This window comes from Lemur catta, chromosome 1 (assembly GCF_020740605.2).
Source record: "Lemur catta isolate mLemCat1 chromosome 1, mLemCat1.pri, whole genome shotgun sequence".
In the NCBI taxonomy this organism is placed as follows: Eukaryota; Metazoa; Chordata; class Mammalia; order Primates; family Lemuridae; genus Lemur; species Lemur catta.
Window position 1 is genome coordinate 128343698 of NC_059128.1, and position 15654 is coordinate 128359351.

General features: G+C 38.6%; 1 protein-coding gene across 1 annotated transcript in view; it reads right to left on the reverse strand.

Moving 5' to 3' along the window:
* Window positions 1-722: 722 nt before the first annotated feature.
* ITGA8 (integrin subunit alpha 8) overlaps window positions 723-15654 on the reverse strand; it is a 155240-nt gene continuing 140308 nt past the window's right edge. Inside the window, exons 28-30 of the mRNA XM_045534060.1 lie at window positions 13095-13196; window positions 5392-5514; window positions 723-3638 (exon numbers count right to left, since the gene is read on the reverse strand). Of these exons, the coding sequence (XP_045390016.1) occupies window positions 3552-3638; window positions 5392-5514; window positions 13095-13196 (312 nt within the window). The 3' untranslated portion in view covers window positions 723-3551. The remainder of the gene's footprint in view (window positions 3639-5391; window positions 5515-13094; window positions 13197-15654) is intronic.

Below are 15654 nucleotides of genomic sequence, written 5' to 3' on the forward strand. Positions count from 1 at the left end.
TAACATTGTATGGACATTGTAAATAGGTGTTTACACATTTGTCTGGTGCTTAGCAATGGAAGCAGATTGCAAAAGTACATGTTCACCATGATTATTACCATGCACATACATATATTCATTCACTCATTCATTCTAGAAATTTTTTGATCACTGACTATATACCAGGTGTCAGTGCTAGGTGTAGGAAACATACAAATAAAAGAAAATGGTTTCTGTTCTCACTGAGGGTCAGCCTAGCTGGAAGATAGTCATGTGAACACGTGGAAAAGTGTGGTAATTCACAAAATGCTACTGGGGGACAGGAATAGCCTGGAAGTTGGCTGAAGATTCAAGGCAAGGGTTCATAAAAGAGCTAAGGTGTATATATGAGCAAAATTTGAAAGGCAATGTGGAGAAAAGAAATCAGTTATGTAAGGGAGGCGGTATCAGAAGTTACTTAAAAATTTTTAATGTCTTTATTGAGATATGACTCACCGCAAAATTTAAAGTGCACAATACGATAATTTCTAGCTTACTCACAGAGTTGCGCAACCATCAACACAATCTAAGTGTAGAACATTTTCATCATCCCAGATAACATCGTATTTTTGCTCTTCCAAATTTCTTTCAATGTTCAATGTTTTTATAATAAGCTATCAAGGTGTAAAGACAGAAACCTTCGATGATGACCATTATGGGAAAGCTTTATGTTGCACATGAAATAAACCAAAAGCATGCCATCGTGTCTTTCAGTTTTAGTTTTATTAGTGACAAGGTAAATAGGTACACGAAAACCTTCACAGATATCTACACATGTATTTAAATAAAACACGAATTGATTTCTAAGAATGGGGTTTCAGTGGTGACAAGTACATGTTATTTATTTACTGTATAAAAACTTCCAAGTTTATAAAACAATTTGCCCATTTTCCTGTGTCTTAAAAACTAGCTGCAAGAATTTAAAAAGAGAATTCTTTGACGAGAAATACAGATAGACCCTCAGAGGCGCACAGCACGTGGTGAATTAGGAAAGCGATCGGCAATGGGAATCAGATACACCCAGCGCGTTGCCGGTGTGCTCTCCGGGTGGAGGTGAGGCTGAAGCACCGATTGCTGGAAAGTTCACCTGACTTCAGTTTCCCCCCTTTTTCCATTGGTTTCCATATTCTAAGGGGCAGAGAGGGCCTGTGTGCACGTGCATGACAGCCCTCTGCAATGCCCACAGGTAGCGACGCCTGTGGGCAGGTGCAAGGTGCCCTTCCCCCCCCAGGGAGGGGGCCACTCTTGGCTGAGGTTCCCGGAAGGCACAGGTCACCTCTGAAGCCTTCATGCCATGCTTCGTTCTGGGTCCCTGTCTTCCTCCTGGCATTCCCCAGGTATGTAAATGAACCATCTCTACAGCGGACTATGTTTATCAGGCTCCAAGAGTTCTGAATTCTGTCACAACTGATAGCTTAAACGAAGGGGTGCATTCTCTCAAGGGACCTTCTATGACTCAAAATCCTCAGGAGCCAATCTCTGTTAGTCACAAGTCAGGCAGGACAACTAGAGTTAGGCAGTAACTGAGGATAGAGAGAGCTAAGCTGCCTAGCGTCCTGCACATCATGCCCTAGATGGGCCACCTACCTGTCAAACCGGTTCTACCTAGAGGACTAACACCAAAGACCCCCAGAGGCTGGTGGGGGCCCCACAAACTCACTGAGGCAAGTTCAATCCTCATTTCCAACCAGCTACACAAACTGGGAGCCAGGATTCAGTTCCCGACAGACATGAAACCACTACCATGACAGGATTTAATTCCCAAGCAGGAGGAATAGGAACTGCACCAGTGTGTTTCTTCCATGTGCCTTTCATTTGCTTCCCAACGAGGTTCTGCAGCCGCAGCCAAATGGCTTCCCTCCAGGTTACGGCGTGACTTATAATTTAGTGTCTGTGGAGTTTGGTTCATCTTTCAAATAAAGTGTAATTGTTGAAATTGGAATACACATTTTTCTTTTTTTCCAACGGCTTTGTAATCTTAAGGATTTTGGTCAGCTTGTACTATCATACTTACTATTTAGGATATTAATTAAAAAAATAACTAATGCCAGTGTAAACATGCTTCAGATACATAGGTCTATAAAATATTGCACGTAAAAATGTATTCACCATTTCTTCATAGTAACTTTTCATGATAAAAAGGATACAAAGTGGTGCAGACTATCTATGAATCTGGCTGTTCTATTTTACTTCAAAATGATACGATTACGCATGATTATGGATTATTTACAAGAGTTTCAGACATCAAAAATTTTTGATGGTTAAATTCAAGGTGATGGGAAAAAATAGCTTAAATAAAAGATTATTCTTGCCAAAGTTATGTACTATAAAGATTAGCAGTAAAAATGAGTAATAAAGTTAGAATAAGTGACTTTAGAAATCAGTTTTCTTGGTTTGTCTCACACCTGTATAAATTTCTATTTCCATCTTACTTATGTTCAACGAGTTTTCTCTGTATATACAAGTATAAGATCTAGCAGGGAAAATAGGTATTTAATTTCAAGCTAAATATTGGCATTGCTTTTTATAGATATTAAAAATAATGTTTACTACTATTATTAAATTTCTTTTTTTTAATTAATGGACTTTGGGCATTTTTACCATTACTTTTAAACACTCGACAGGGTAGAGAGTACCTTGAAATTGATGTATTAGCTAAGTCAGTGGAAAGATTTTACATTTACATATATAAAAAAGGAAGTATAAACACATTTTGCAAAGCTGAATTAAGCAGCTGTGAGTCCCTGTACAGTGTGAATAAAAGTAATTTCAGATAGAAGGCAGCAAGGTATTAAGTGAAGCTGTCTCCTAATACCAATTTGCTTTTCCTTAACACCGTCTACATCCTGAAGATGCTCTGTTATGTTATTTGCACACAGTGGTTACCTTAGGAGGAAATTGAGTGAGTGATTTCAAAAACTAGCTAACCAAATCTTAGTTTCAAAATCCTCTAGATGACCAGATTTTCAAGCTAGAGAAATGGAAAATAAATAAATAAACTTGAATTCCTCACTTCCAAGGTTATCTTGGTCACTTCACAAGTACTTTCACAGTACCCATGAACATATTGCCTGTCTCCCTGAGCCACAAAATCACTAGAAATATTTCTTTTTCCATAGGGAGGTGTCAAATATTCCATGGGATACAGTAGTGTTGGACGGTTCGGTCTCAGTTCACCTTCTAAATTCTATAGTGATTCAGACATTTCATCTCAGCTGGATTTGCCTGGACAACAAGCTGAGTTCCCATACCCATTTCAAAGTGTCTGCCAGAAACAGAATGACTAAAGCAAAAGAAAATCTTGCACCATTTCTGATCATTTCTGCAGTGTTTGCATTTGCCTTTCCAAAAGTGTTCAGTGAGCTCCCATCACAACTTCTCCAAAGCGCAGTGCAGATGAAGTGATGTCTCCCGGGCCCCTCTCTTTCCCAGGTCATGGGCAGGTACAGCAAAGCCTTCATTTAACCCTTCCGTTCTCTCTTTTCTTTGAACAGGACCAGTGTTTGAGTTTTTTGGTCTTTTGCATTTCCTTGTCACGCGTCAGTGGTCTTGGCACTTGTCAGCTGTTCCCTGTCAGTCATCTCATCCTGGGGTGGTCTTGCTCTGTCAAAGAATCCGCACTGCAAAAAAGAAAAAAAACGGGCTATCGAATCAAGTCATTCTGGGAAATCGCGAAACCTCTCATTTAAAGAATTTTCACTATGTATTTTCTAAGGAGCTTGGAGTTCTGCAAATATAATCAGCCCAGTTCTCCATATTAGGAGGTAAAAGTGGCGTGTTTGTTACCTACAGAAAAGACTTCACTGCGTAGGGCAAGGCGAGCAGGAGGGCAGAGTGTTCATGTCCTTCCTCCTGTCATGTCATGGTAGGGATAGATGTCTCTGGACCTTGGATATTTTCCTGGGGTTACAGCAACACGTCCCAAGGATTCCCTCTCTGCTTTTCTGCATGTTTGCCGGAACCAGCAGCAGTGCTAACTGTGACCAGGGAAGGGACATTTCTCATGGAGTGTACTGTAGGCTACGCGGGATGCATTATAGGAAGAAGTGAGACCGTGTATCCTTCTGCACTTGGTGGAACATATATGATCTAGATCTAGATCTAGATATATAATATATAGAGGAAGAATCAATTTGTCATTTATTTCAATGCCAAAACCAGGCAGGCACAGATATCTTAGTGAGTTTCCAAAGATTAATCAGTAACCCAGGAAATTGGTTATTCTAGAATCTTCCTCCTCCTGAATTTCAAATTAGTACTTTGCCAAGTAGAATATCTCTTTTCCTAGAAACCTGGAACCTCTATTTTTATTGTTTCTCAGGTTGGAAGCCCAATTCACCAGGTTTGGCTTATAACTAACAGGTTGTCTTTCTTTCCCAGGGTTAGTGGAATATTGTATCAACTGGCACATATGATCGTATCTTATATTCCCTGGAAATACAGTTACTACAAATAATAGAATAACACAAAAATCCATTCCAAGGGTGTGTCATAGACTTTGTGGGCTCACGATGGCACAAAACAGCTGATAATGACCAGAAAAGCTGTCTTTAACTCAAAATCAAGGTTTTCTCAGTTTATAGGTCTATTAGGAATGCTGTGTATCGTTTCAGAATAAAAATACACAAGGTTTTTAGGGAACCACAGTAATAGCAGTTAACTAAGATGTGACTGGGTCACTTATAGTCAGGTACTTGTCATGTTTCTACTTTAGAATGGAAGGCTCTGTGCAACTTGGCAGTTGTGTAGGTTGTTGGGCCAGAAATTAATTCCTATTGTAGACTTTTAGACCAAACCTCGGTAAAACACATCAAAGAGTAAGTTCAGGTTTCCTAATGGAGACAGACTAATTGACAAAATTAAAAACTAAGTCCAAGGATCTTATAGCATACATGATATACTTGGCCTAAATGATAGTTGAAATAAGAAATCAGAACTGACCCTATGTTAATTACATCTGTGTAGCGCTTATAAAGAAAAATCCCAGAGGGTTGATGATAGAACCATGTCAATAAAAAGCTTAACGTTTTGGTTCATTAGACAGGAAAAAGAAGTCCTCAGAACATTAGCACTCGAACCATATTGGAAAGAAGATCACAGGTCTCGGTTAATAAAGCCTAACTCTCTATATATTTATTTACAAGAAATCTCAAGATGAAAGCAACATTAAACACCCCCAGTCATCTTAAATGTCAGCCATGTGAGCATATTAAGTATGCCAAAGCAAACACAATTTTCCCTTTATGCTCTTTAGACTGCTCAAAATCTCCAACTATGCCTCCAGCACTGTCTTTTAAAATCCCTTGCAATATCCTTCTAAACCCCCATAGTGGGCTCTCTAGTCCAAAAGGAAAATAAGGTAAATCAACTTACCTTCCATAGAGCTAAGGTTAAAAGGGCCAGAACCAACAATCCAAGAAGTATTGCTAGTATTATTACCCATAATGGGATTGAGAAGGAAACATTTGGGGTTGCCCAAATAACAGATGTCTTTATCTGAAATGGAAAACAAAGCAAATGAGCTCTGATTTGAAACCTATTTGGTAAAATAAAGCAGTAATTACTAGTACAATTTTGGGAGTAGTTCTGAAAGGATCCATATAATCATTGAAATAATCCTAGGGGAGATTTGAGAGATTATAGCACTTGAACATGAACTCTAAAAAGCTAGCACATTCCCAGGTCTGCCAGGTCATGTGAATATCTAATTACAGATGCTTGGTGGGTGGTTGGCTTATAGCCACAGAAACCCTAGAATAGAAATGAGGTGGGTAGAAAATGAACAAGGTGGAAAAGAATGACCTTAAATTGGGCTGTACCTATTATGGCAACAATAGCCAAAAGTAGCTTCCATAGAACACTGAGTCTCTCCAGTGTTCACTGAGCTTGTGAACAATCATGAATGGTTGTTTGTGCAAGAAGGGGAGAAATCATCTAATCTAAACCCTTCATCTCACAGATGAGAAAATTGAGCCCCAGAGGGATTAAGTGATTCACATAACGACTCAGTATCTTTAGCACTAGACTCTGTGCTCTATCAGTGAGGGAGAGCCCAGAGCATGAGGTTAGTCATCTTGTATTTTATGGAAGCAACTGCAATGTGCAAAACGAATGTTTAATTGTCCTGATGTGTTGAAGCTGCCCTCAACCCTAGATCCAATGTTTAGATGCAGAATTAAAGCATCTGGGGGTTGGAGCCCATTTTGTCCCCCACTGTGGCAAGGGAGTTTGGAAAAAAAATGAGACCTTCCCAACCAGACTCCATGCTCAGTGTCTATGAACCGACTCCTCCGTCCCACGTGGGCAAAAGCACTTCTGCTGCTCCTGTGCTGGGAGCTTGTGCCTCTGGAGGCCCAGAAAGCTAAAAGGCTACAGATTGCCAAAATAAACCAAAGAGAGACCCAAAGAAATGCTAACCACTTGAGGTGATGGATACTCTAATACCCTGATTTGATCATTACACATTGTATGCAATACGGAAATAAATATCACATGTACTCTATAAATATGTACAATTATTATGTATCAATTAAAAAATGATCCTTTGCACATATATGGCTATATGAGCAAATCGGGAACTAGATTATTTCTCTTTAAATCCTTTACCCTTAGTTGATGACACCTGATGACATGTACGAAATCCGTGCTCAATCCTGACATTTTAAGGTACTAAGCGAAAGGGCCTAAAGTAGCATAGCATGATGAACATGATGTTATTGGAAGCAGATGGACACAGTTTGGTAATGAGAATTTCAGAATTTTGGAACGGAAAAGAACAGAGTGGTCACCTACTCGCAAGCCAGTTACAGGGACCCAGGAAAGAGAAAATCTGGAACCATGCAAAATTCTGAGGTTTCCTATAAATGTTCCTTACCCCTAAGCTCTAAATCCACTGAGGAAACAACGTAGTTTTCATCCATATTTTGTGTGTGTGTCAGACTTCACTAAAATTTGCTAACAGGTGATTCATGGTAAGACAGGCAATGGTTGATTCTGAATCTTCCGTCTCCTGATTTACCTAATCCATATCTTAAGTCACCTCCTACTATTTCATGTTAGACATAGGAAACAGTCCTAGTTTGTTAAGTTAAAACAACCACCAAACATGCTAAAAGTGTTGAAACAGGGCCATAGACTTTTCCAATTTTTAGTTTAATAAAAAGAAATGGGATGGAAGGAGTGGATACCCACTCAGTGCTTTGCTACGTGTCTTTGCTACTTGGCTGTTGCAGGTTTTTGATGTATTGTCTATAAAACTTATCTGTAGAAATAAGCATGGAAGGTCACTTACAAAGAGCTAATAAAGATATTTGAAAGTTTTTGAAGCAGTGATGAAAGACTATAAATAAAACTTGAAATGCACCAGGATATGCTTATTAGGGTTCCTGGAAGCCGGGAACAACTTTATAGGGATAGCTACAAAACCTATTTGTTTACATTTGCTTCCAAAGATTCTTACAGCAGGGTCTTTAAACAGTCCGTGAGGAGAGGATCCTCAGGCAGTGATCCAAAATTCTGAAATTCTCGTTATTAAACGGTTGCAGGTCTGCTTCCAGTAACATTAGGTTCCTTTAAAAAAAAAATACCACTTCATACCCTCTGAGTACTTTAAATGCTAGGATTATGTGCATGTCATACACATATCCTACATGGCATCCTGGGCAACTCACGAGGGGGAGAGACACACAGTCTTCAAAGAGGATGATCTCTGAGTGACCCTCCTCCTGTACCTGCATTCTGCTTTCTGGGCCCTCTGACTTTAGGGCATCCATGTGGCACTGAGGCTGCCTGATCTTCTCAATCTACAATGGGTGCAGCTGCAGAGATCTTCCTTTGCCCCTGGTGTTTTCCTAAACCTACATAGGCTTTTTGTTGCGTACTCAAAAATCCATTACACTAAGGACAGTGGAAATATAGAAAACTAATAAGAGCATTTCTTCAGACGCCCAGTGCAGAGAAGATAGCTGACAGTTGCTGGTAAGAGGTGAACAAATGGTTGAATGTGACACGTCATTAGAAGAGTCACATGCACGTCTCAGAAAAAGGGGTTCTTTGGGAATAGAGTGATTGGAGAGTCATGTAACATATTCATGTCTCTGAATCTGTAAATGGGGATGGGGCTTTCCATCTGCAGGTGGAAACCAGTAAAGCAAAGCTTGTCCTGAAACTCAATGCTCTGTACAGATAAACTAGAGACATGAATTGTACAAGCAAGCTTAAAAGGAAAGGACCTAAATGATCACTGTTACAGGACCAAAGGTTATTTCAATATGCATTAGTGTTGTGGAACTGCAGGCTAGTTTTGGGGAAGCATAGACAAGAAATAAAATGTTGACAAATACTAAAACTTTATTACTTCTAATATTTGTATCTGTCTTACAGCTCATTTTGACAAGCCCACAGGAAGCTTAGTATCCATTGGATAATAAATAACGAAAAACTGAGTCCTAAATTTTAGAGTTTCTAATGACTAAATGCTGATTTATAGTAAGAATCTTTTATTCATGTAAAATAATATTTATTAAACACCCCATGTTCTCTGAAGCTCTGTGGGTATTATTATCAGCTCCAAGTTGCAAACTTATTCTTCTTTTTTTTTTTTGAGACAGAGTCTTGCTCTGTTGCCTGGGCTACAGTGAGTGCTGTGGCGTCAACCTAGCTCACAGCAACCTCAAACTCCTGGGCTTAAGCGATCCTATTGCCTCAGCCTCCCGAGTAGCTGGGACTACAGGCATGCGCCACCATGCCCGGCTAATTTTTTTTTCATATATATATTTTTAGTTGGCCATATAATTTCTTTCTATTTTTAGTAGAGACAGGGTCTCACTCTTGCTCAGGCTGGTCTCGAACTCCTGACCTCGAGCGATCCACCTGCCTCAGCCTCCCAGAGGGCTAGGATTACAGGCATGAGCCACCTCGCCTGACCGCAAACTTATTCTTGATCAGTGCTGCCTAAAAGAAATACAACGAAAGCCACATGTGTCACTTAAAATTTTCTAGCAGCCACATTAAAAGGAGTGAAAAGAAACAGGGGACATTAATTGTTAATAATATATTTTATTTAACCTTAAATATCAGCTCTATTATTCATTAATGGTAAGACTATTATTTTAACATGTAACTGATTATTATTAATCAACTATTATGTCTTAATGATAAAACTATTATTTCAACATGTAATTGATTATCAATCAACTAGTATTTAAGGATAAAACTATTATTTCAACATGCAATTGATATAAAGATTCATATATTACATTTTTTTTACTAAGTTTCCAAAATCCAGTGTGTATTTCACACTTGCAGCAATAACGATTGCTGAATTTTCAGTGGTTAAAGTGAAATGTCGTCCTATGAAAACAATAAAGCTGTGTTTCATGGAAAAAATATTTTATACTGCCTCCATTTCTAAGTTGACATTTAAATGAGTGAAAATGAAATCAAACTAGAACTTCAGTTCTTCCTTTTCACTGGCCATATTTCAGGTACTCATTATCCACATAAATAGTAGCTGCCATATTGGATTGCACGGATCTAGAGCATTTTGTATAATCTCAGAAAATGGTGACATTAGCTGAATTACTCAAGTCTTTCATTATAAGATTCTCTTACCAAGGAAGAATGCCTGTCTTAGGGCAGAAGATGGAGCGTCTTGAGGACCAAAGGTTTACTTTTAGAATGTGGGCTTGTGATTTGATATTTCAACTGCTTTAAGAAAGAAGTTGAATAACTGCAATACTTAAAAATCAAAGGAGAAAAATCCAATCGTGTGCTAACTCATCAACAAACTATTTTAGTACATTTTTATTTATCAAGAACTTGTAACTATTTAAAGAAATGGCATAAAATTTTAACAATTCTTGTATTATAATTATCTGCAATTTTAGGAAGTGGGATCTATAAATTTTAAGAGGTTTAGATTTTTTAAAAGTCATCCTAAGTAGGGAACATTTAATCTTACCTTCATCATGTCATAAATCTTGTTGTTCTTCATTATGGTTGAAAGACCATAAATAAACCTTTAATATGCCTACATTTTATCATTGACATTTATGATATGTTTTTGTATATTTTGACAAAAAAATGCCAAGGTAGAAGGAAAAAGCTGCCTTGTATTTGCAACAGTAATTAATGTTGACATCTGTATTTATGTATCACAAAATCTTGTGTAAACATACTTCAGTGGGGTCAGAAGAATGTTTTAAATAAATGTACCAAGACATCCTACCTAGAGTGCCATTTAGAACAAAATAATAACATAAAGTGGACCGGCTAAGCACACGTTTTAACAACATTTAACAGCTCCTATGGAAACAGTAGTTTGTGCCCCAAACAATTGTTTAATATAAGAGTTCCATTTTAAGGTGCTGAAGTTTTGCAAACAATTCTGAAAATCAGATGGATTCACCACTTATGTATGAGTTTTAAAATAAGGATTTCCATGAACTATTTTACAATAACCACTTTTGGAATTATACTGTAGAATACTACTCTCTCATAGATGTAAATTATAGAATTGGGCATTAGTTGCATGACATGCAAATGTCAAAATTCATTGGTAAGCCAAGAAAATATTCAAAAAATTGAATGATTTTTTTCTATTGCACTGTAGTGACTCAGTGTTCAGTCATATGTCTTTGAATCATGCAACCTTTCCATCGCCTCTGAACATGACAAGTGTCACGTTGCATGAGGAGTTTGTTGCAAACACAGACACTATGCAAGTAGCAGATGGGGATTGCTATGTTCTTCCATATGTAAAACTAATACAGGTCTCAAGAAATGGTTGAATTCTGATCCTGCTGGAAAGGGCATACAAACAAACTAATCATCCCACACAAGAGTCTAGGAAAACAGCAAATAGTATTAATATTTAATCTTAATGTAAAAGAAGGAAATGAGAGATTTTCCCCAGGGGCAGATTGGAGCTCTGATGAGTTCTTTCAAATCAAGCCACAGAAAGGCCATTTCCCGCACGAATAGCTAACTTTGTACTAGAAAGATCTTCTCCAGTTAGTCAAATATGGGGAGACTTGAAAGCACCTCCATTGAATGTTTTTCCAATAACCTTTACATAATTGACATGGTAAATCATCTACATCAAATAAACAGTCTGTTTTTTTTTTTTTCTTCTTGCAATTTAGTAACAGGGATGGCAGGACCGGGGGAAGCATGTATTAGATCGTTTTGTGGATCTTTTGAGATGAGTTGAGAACAGCAGGCTGTCACCTGCAGCCAGCCCAGCAAGATGCAGTCCTGTTGACGGAATGGACTGGAACATGTGTTTCTGTTAGGGAACACGTGCTCGGAGAAAACAAAAGGGCCCAGATTTATTTCCCTTACAGACATAAGCCTTTGAACCTCTTTGGATGAACTCTCTATATTAAAAACCCAAAGACTCTGTTTTCTAGGGTGAACATAAATCCAACCTATAGCAGACATCTCTGGAGAGAAAGAGGGGTGGTCTAAATGAAGAAAGATGTGGCAATGCTTGCTTTAAAACATCACCAGAGTTTACCGAAATCATTTGTGTGAATCTTAATTGCCATTTCCAGTTTGGGCTTAATGGACGTGGCCAGAGAAGGTGAGACATTTTGGGAAGGTTACTAACATTTATTGAGACTAAAGTCTTACTTGTTCTAGGTATTACATGATGCTAGATACTTTATATACAAAATACTCTTAATTTTCTTAACAATTCCATCAGGCGGATGTGGTTAACAGCCTCAGAGAAGTAACGTGACTTCCCACGGGTTTCCTAATTAGAGCAAGGTGGAGCCAAGATTAAGCCCAGGTGACTGTATCCTCAAAACCTTGGATTTCCTCTAGGCCACCTGCCTGTGCTAGAAGTTCTCAGCCCTGGCTCTCCTGCAGAATTGTCACTTGGGGAAATTTCAAAGCACAGCACCAGGGCCCCCCATACCTATTCAATCCCAATATCTGGGGGGAGGTCTTAGCATGTACATATTTTTAAAGTTGCATGCGTGATGGCTCTGCTGCACACTCAGGGTTGAGAATTACGAATCAGTGGATTAATTTAAATTACTCCAAGTAGATGAGGCTAGAAAGCTTCATTATTACAATTAAGATTGAGGCTAGAGAGGGATGAGAATAATACCAACTCATATACCATCTAAAGCAGCAGTGCTTCTTGAACTTTACTGTGCACATAGATGTATCGATGATTTTGATAAAACGTGGATTCTGACTCGGCAGGAATGGAGTGAGGCCTGCTTCTGTATTTCTAATAGTCCCCTGGTGATGCTCATGCTGTTGGTAAAAGTTACAAGCACTAAGGGACCAAGAGTTCAAGTTGGGTGTTGTAAATAACCCACTGAACGACCAAGAGATGAAGGCTGAAATCTTTAATTTTTTTTTCTTTTCAGAGCACTCTTTTTTCAGAAGTCTGGGATCACCTTCACAAATAAGCAAGAAAGCATAGTTTTGGTAACATTGCCTGCTGAACCCCTCATCCATTCCTCCCTCCTCTCTGCCTGGCCTTGCCAGGTTGCTGAGGATGTGAGAAGTTATTCTGTGACAGATATTTGGCTGTCAGTAATATTTAGTAGCCTCAAGTTTTAAAAATGACATTTCATTCAACTGAAACCCATAATGTACTCCTTCCCCTCCCATCATAGTTAAGATTCCTTGCATAGAAATTAACAACGACCGTTCAAAGTCACGCAGTTGGTCTGTGACCAACTCCCCATAAGGAAGATTCTCCTCCCCCCCACCTGACTCACCATGCTGTGTTTAAAATTAAGGAACCAGTACGATTGTGTTCTGACGATAATTGCTATCTATATGCATTTCTCTGAAACAAAATGTCTTGATTAAAAATGGTATTAGTCCGGCCCTATAATTTTTTGGGGTAGAAATTTATATGGAAAGTTTAAAAACCAGACCAAAAGGCACTAGGAAATTTCCAGGCTAAAGTGAGAAAAGAGTGAGCTGAAGAGGGACACGTTTCTCAAGTCAATATAAACACTCAAACCTAACACAAGTTGGATGGTGATTTTTAAAAAATTATTTCAATTAACTTATTTGTGCCTTTATGTATTTGTAAAGATACTCACTGCTATGCTTCCTCCGGGGAGCTTTGCTGGCTGGTCTTTATAAGGCATCTTCTTAACCTCAAAGGACACCAGTGACACAAGAGCATAGGGATCATTTTTTCTCTGAAAGTAAAAAAAAAATGACTTAAATGTATTCCTTATAAAGCTTTTAACAGTTATACTGGCAACCACCCAACTGTTTGCAGTGTTTTCCATTTCCAAAGTCAAATCTCCAAAAGCAAGGTTTCTTCCACCGTTTCAGCACGCAAAGAAAAAAGAGAGAGAAAGAAAAAAACATCTTTTTTTGTTAAAGAAAATGCCCTGGAGCTCTAAGGAATGGAAACCTGGGTTACTACACTATGATCAGCTGAGCTGGCATCAAAGTTGTGCTAGTTTTGCACGGTAGGTCAAAGGCATGGCACAGGTGAGTGTTTAAGTCAAGAAAAACAATTATGGGCAGAGTCATGATATATATAACAACTGTATTATTCTTATGTTAAAAATAATCTCCTCTTCCACACAGCAATCAGCTCATGTAATAGCAATCACCGGCATACCGTAGGCAATTTAGGATTGAAAAACCAACTGGGGTTAATATTCCTGGACAATATCTTGCACCTTCATCTTGCCCCAGCTGGCTAGTAATCCTCAGAAAATGCCCTGTTCCTCTGTCATTTCTGCACCATTTAAACTGTGGTTTGTAGCCCACTGGCTGCTTCGATGATGTACTTTTGCACAGTGATTTTCTTATGGTCATGGTACTAATAAAAGTGAGAGTTGTCAACCAATGGAAAGGCAAGTGAGGCTTTTGAGTTGGTGACGTACCTATTGTGGCTGCCAATGTCAACAGCTCTCACTTTCCCACCTTCCAGCTGCTTATTTCCTTCTCAATAATTATTTCTTACGCAAATATCCATTTTATGTAGCCCATACTTAAAGATTCAGCATTTACCAAAAACTAAGCCTTTGGAGAGGACAAAACCTAAGCAATAACTGGTCAACTTTTCAGCTGGAAAGGAGGTTTCGGTTTCAAGCAACAATCACAGCACAAGGGATCATTTAGGATAAACCTAAATAATAATCTTATTTTCTGGCTGGTTTGCATGGTCACCACATGGACAGAAACAAACATGGTGAAGGAAGTCATGTTAACCAGGAATTGTAAACCTTCTATCCTGGATCAGAAAGACAGAGAATGTTTATGCCCTTCTGGGTTGTATGACAGAGCCGTTAAAAGAGTCCAATAAATAGTACATTGATTGAGAGAGAGCGAGAAAGAGAAAGATTGCAAAAACACATTCCTCTTTGGCTTTGGCTTTCAAGGCTACAATAAGCAGAAACTGTGGAAGTACAGAAATTTGGGCTGGGTGGGGGGTTAGCACACAGTGACTTGTGCCACTCTCCTGTATCTCTGGAAGTTACTCTTTTCCCTGGAAGGACTTCAGTGTGTCGCTACAGATTGTTCTGGTCTGACTCTACTTGTGCTAAATATTTATTGTTGCAAAATTCCTCCATTACTATTGACTTTTTCCAGACACTGAGTCTTCTTTAACAGGAAAGGGAAGACGTAATTTTCACTCTATCGGCCTCCTACTGCAATGGACTGTTACACATAGAACTGAAGCTTGCAGGTTAGAATAACCATTCTTCCCTCGACTGTAGTGTCGTAATGACGGGAGTCGCGCCTCATTGAAAAGTTGTTCTCCCTCATTTCAGTAGGATGTATGGCTGTCATGTAGACTGTACGGGCTTGGGAATTCATTAAGACACTCCTCTTCCCTCTCTTAGGCAAGAAGTAACAGCCAAAAAGTAGTGACCATCAGCAAATTGATGACAGGCAAGTAGTTTAGTCATCCTTCTGGCTATTCTGTTAAAAAGTTGTGTAGTCAGAAAAATTGGCATTCGGGAGATGCCTATGTTTTTTATGAAAAGTGGAATTTAATTTGAAAAGGCCAATTACAATTTTCAAATTTATGACGTTATAGTGTTACAATGACATAATTTTTGTTGTTGTTCAGTCTTTGAAAAAACTGCAGTGCCAATAAATGCATGCCAATAAAACAATTATGTGATAAAAGACTCAGATGGTAATTTATCATCAGGAGGCTAAATAACTGGATTCTCTGAATTACTGTATTGTTAAAATAAGCTTTTTCTTGGACTCGAATTTTTTTTACCTGAAGTTCCCAATTTGATGAAAGACAGTTCAAGAAACCATCTGCCATTTCTCTGTAACATTTTCCCCCCTTTTCTTGAGAAGATAAGGGAATGAACAGACTAGTTATGAAATAAATTATACAGCAATCGATGTGTAGCTTTCCTGGAAGATAAATTTTACTATATCTGCAGAATATTTTGCAAAGCCTCTTTGCAGTACGTGTGTGCTTCTTCTGTATATTTCAACTACAGAATAGAGAGAAATTTGCTTCCCATTTCTTCAGAGTGGGAGGGAATTTGTGACTGGCTGTGATTATGGTACCTGCCTTAAAGGAGGTAACAGGGTTCTGATCGGATGTCACTGAGGGTCTCTAGTCTCTGTCCCAGCAAATGAAACAAAGGTGATCAAACACCTCCTCCCTTG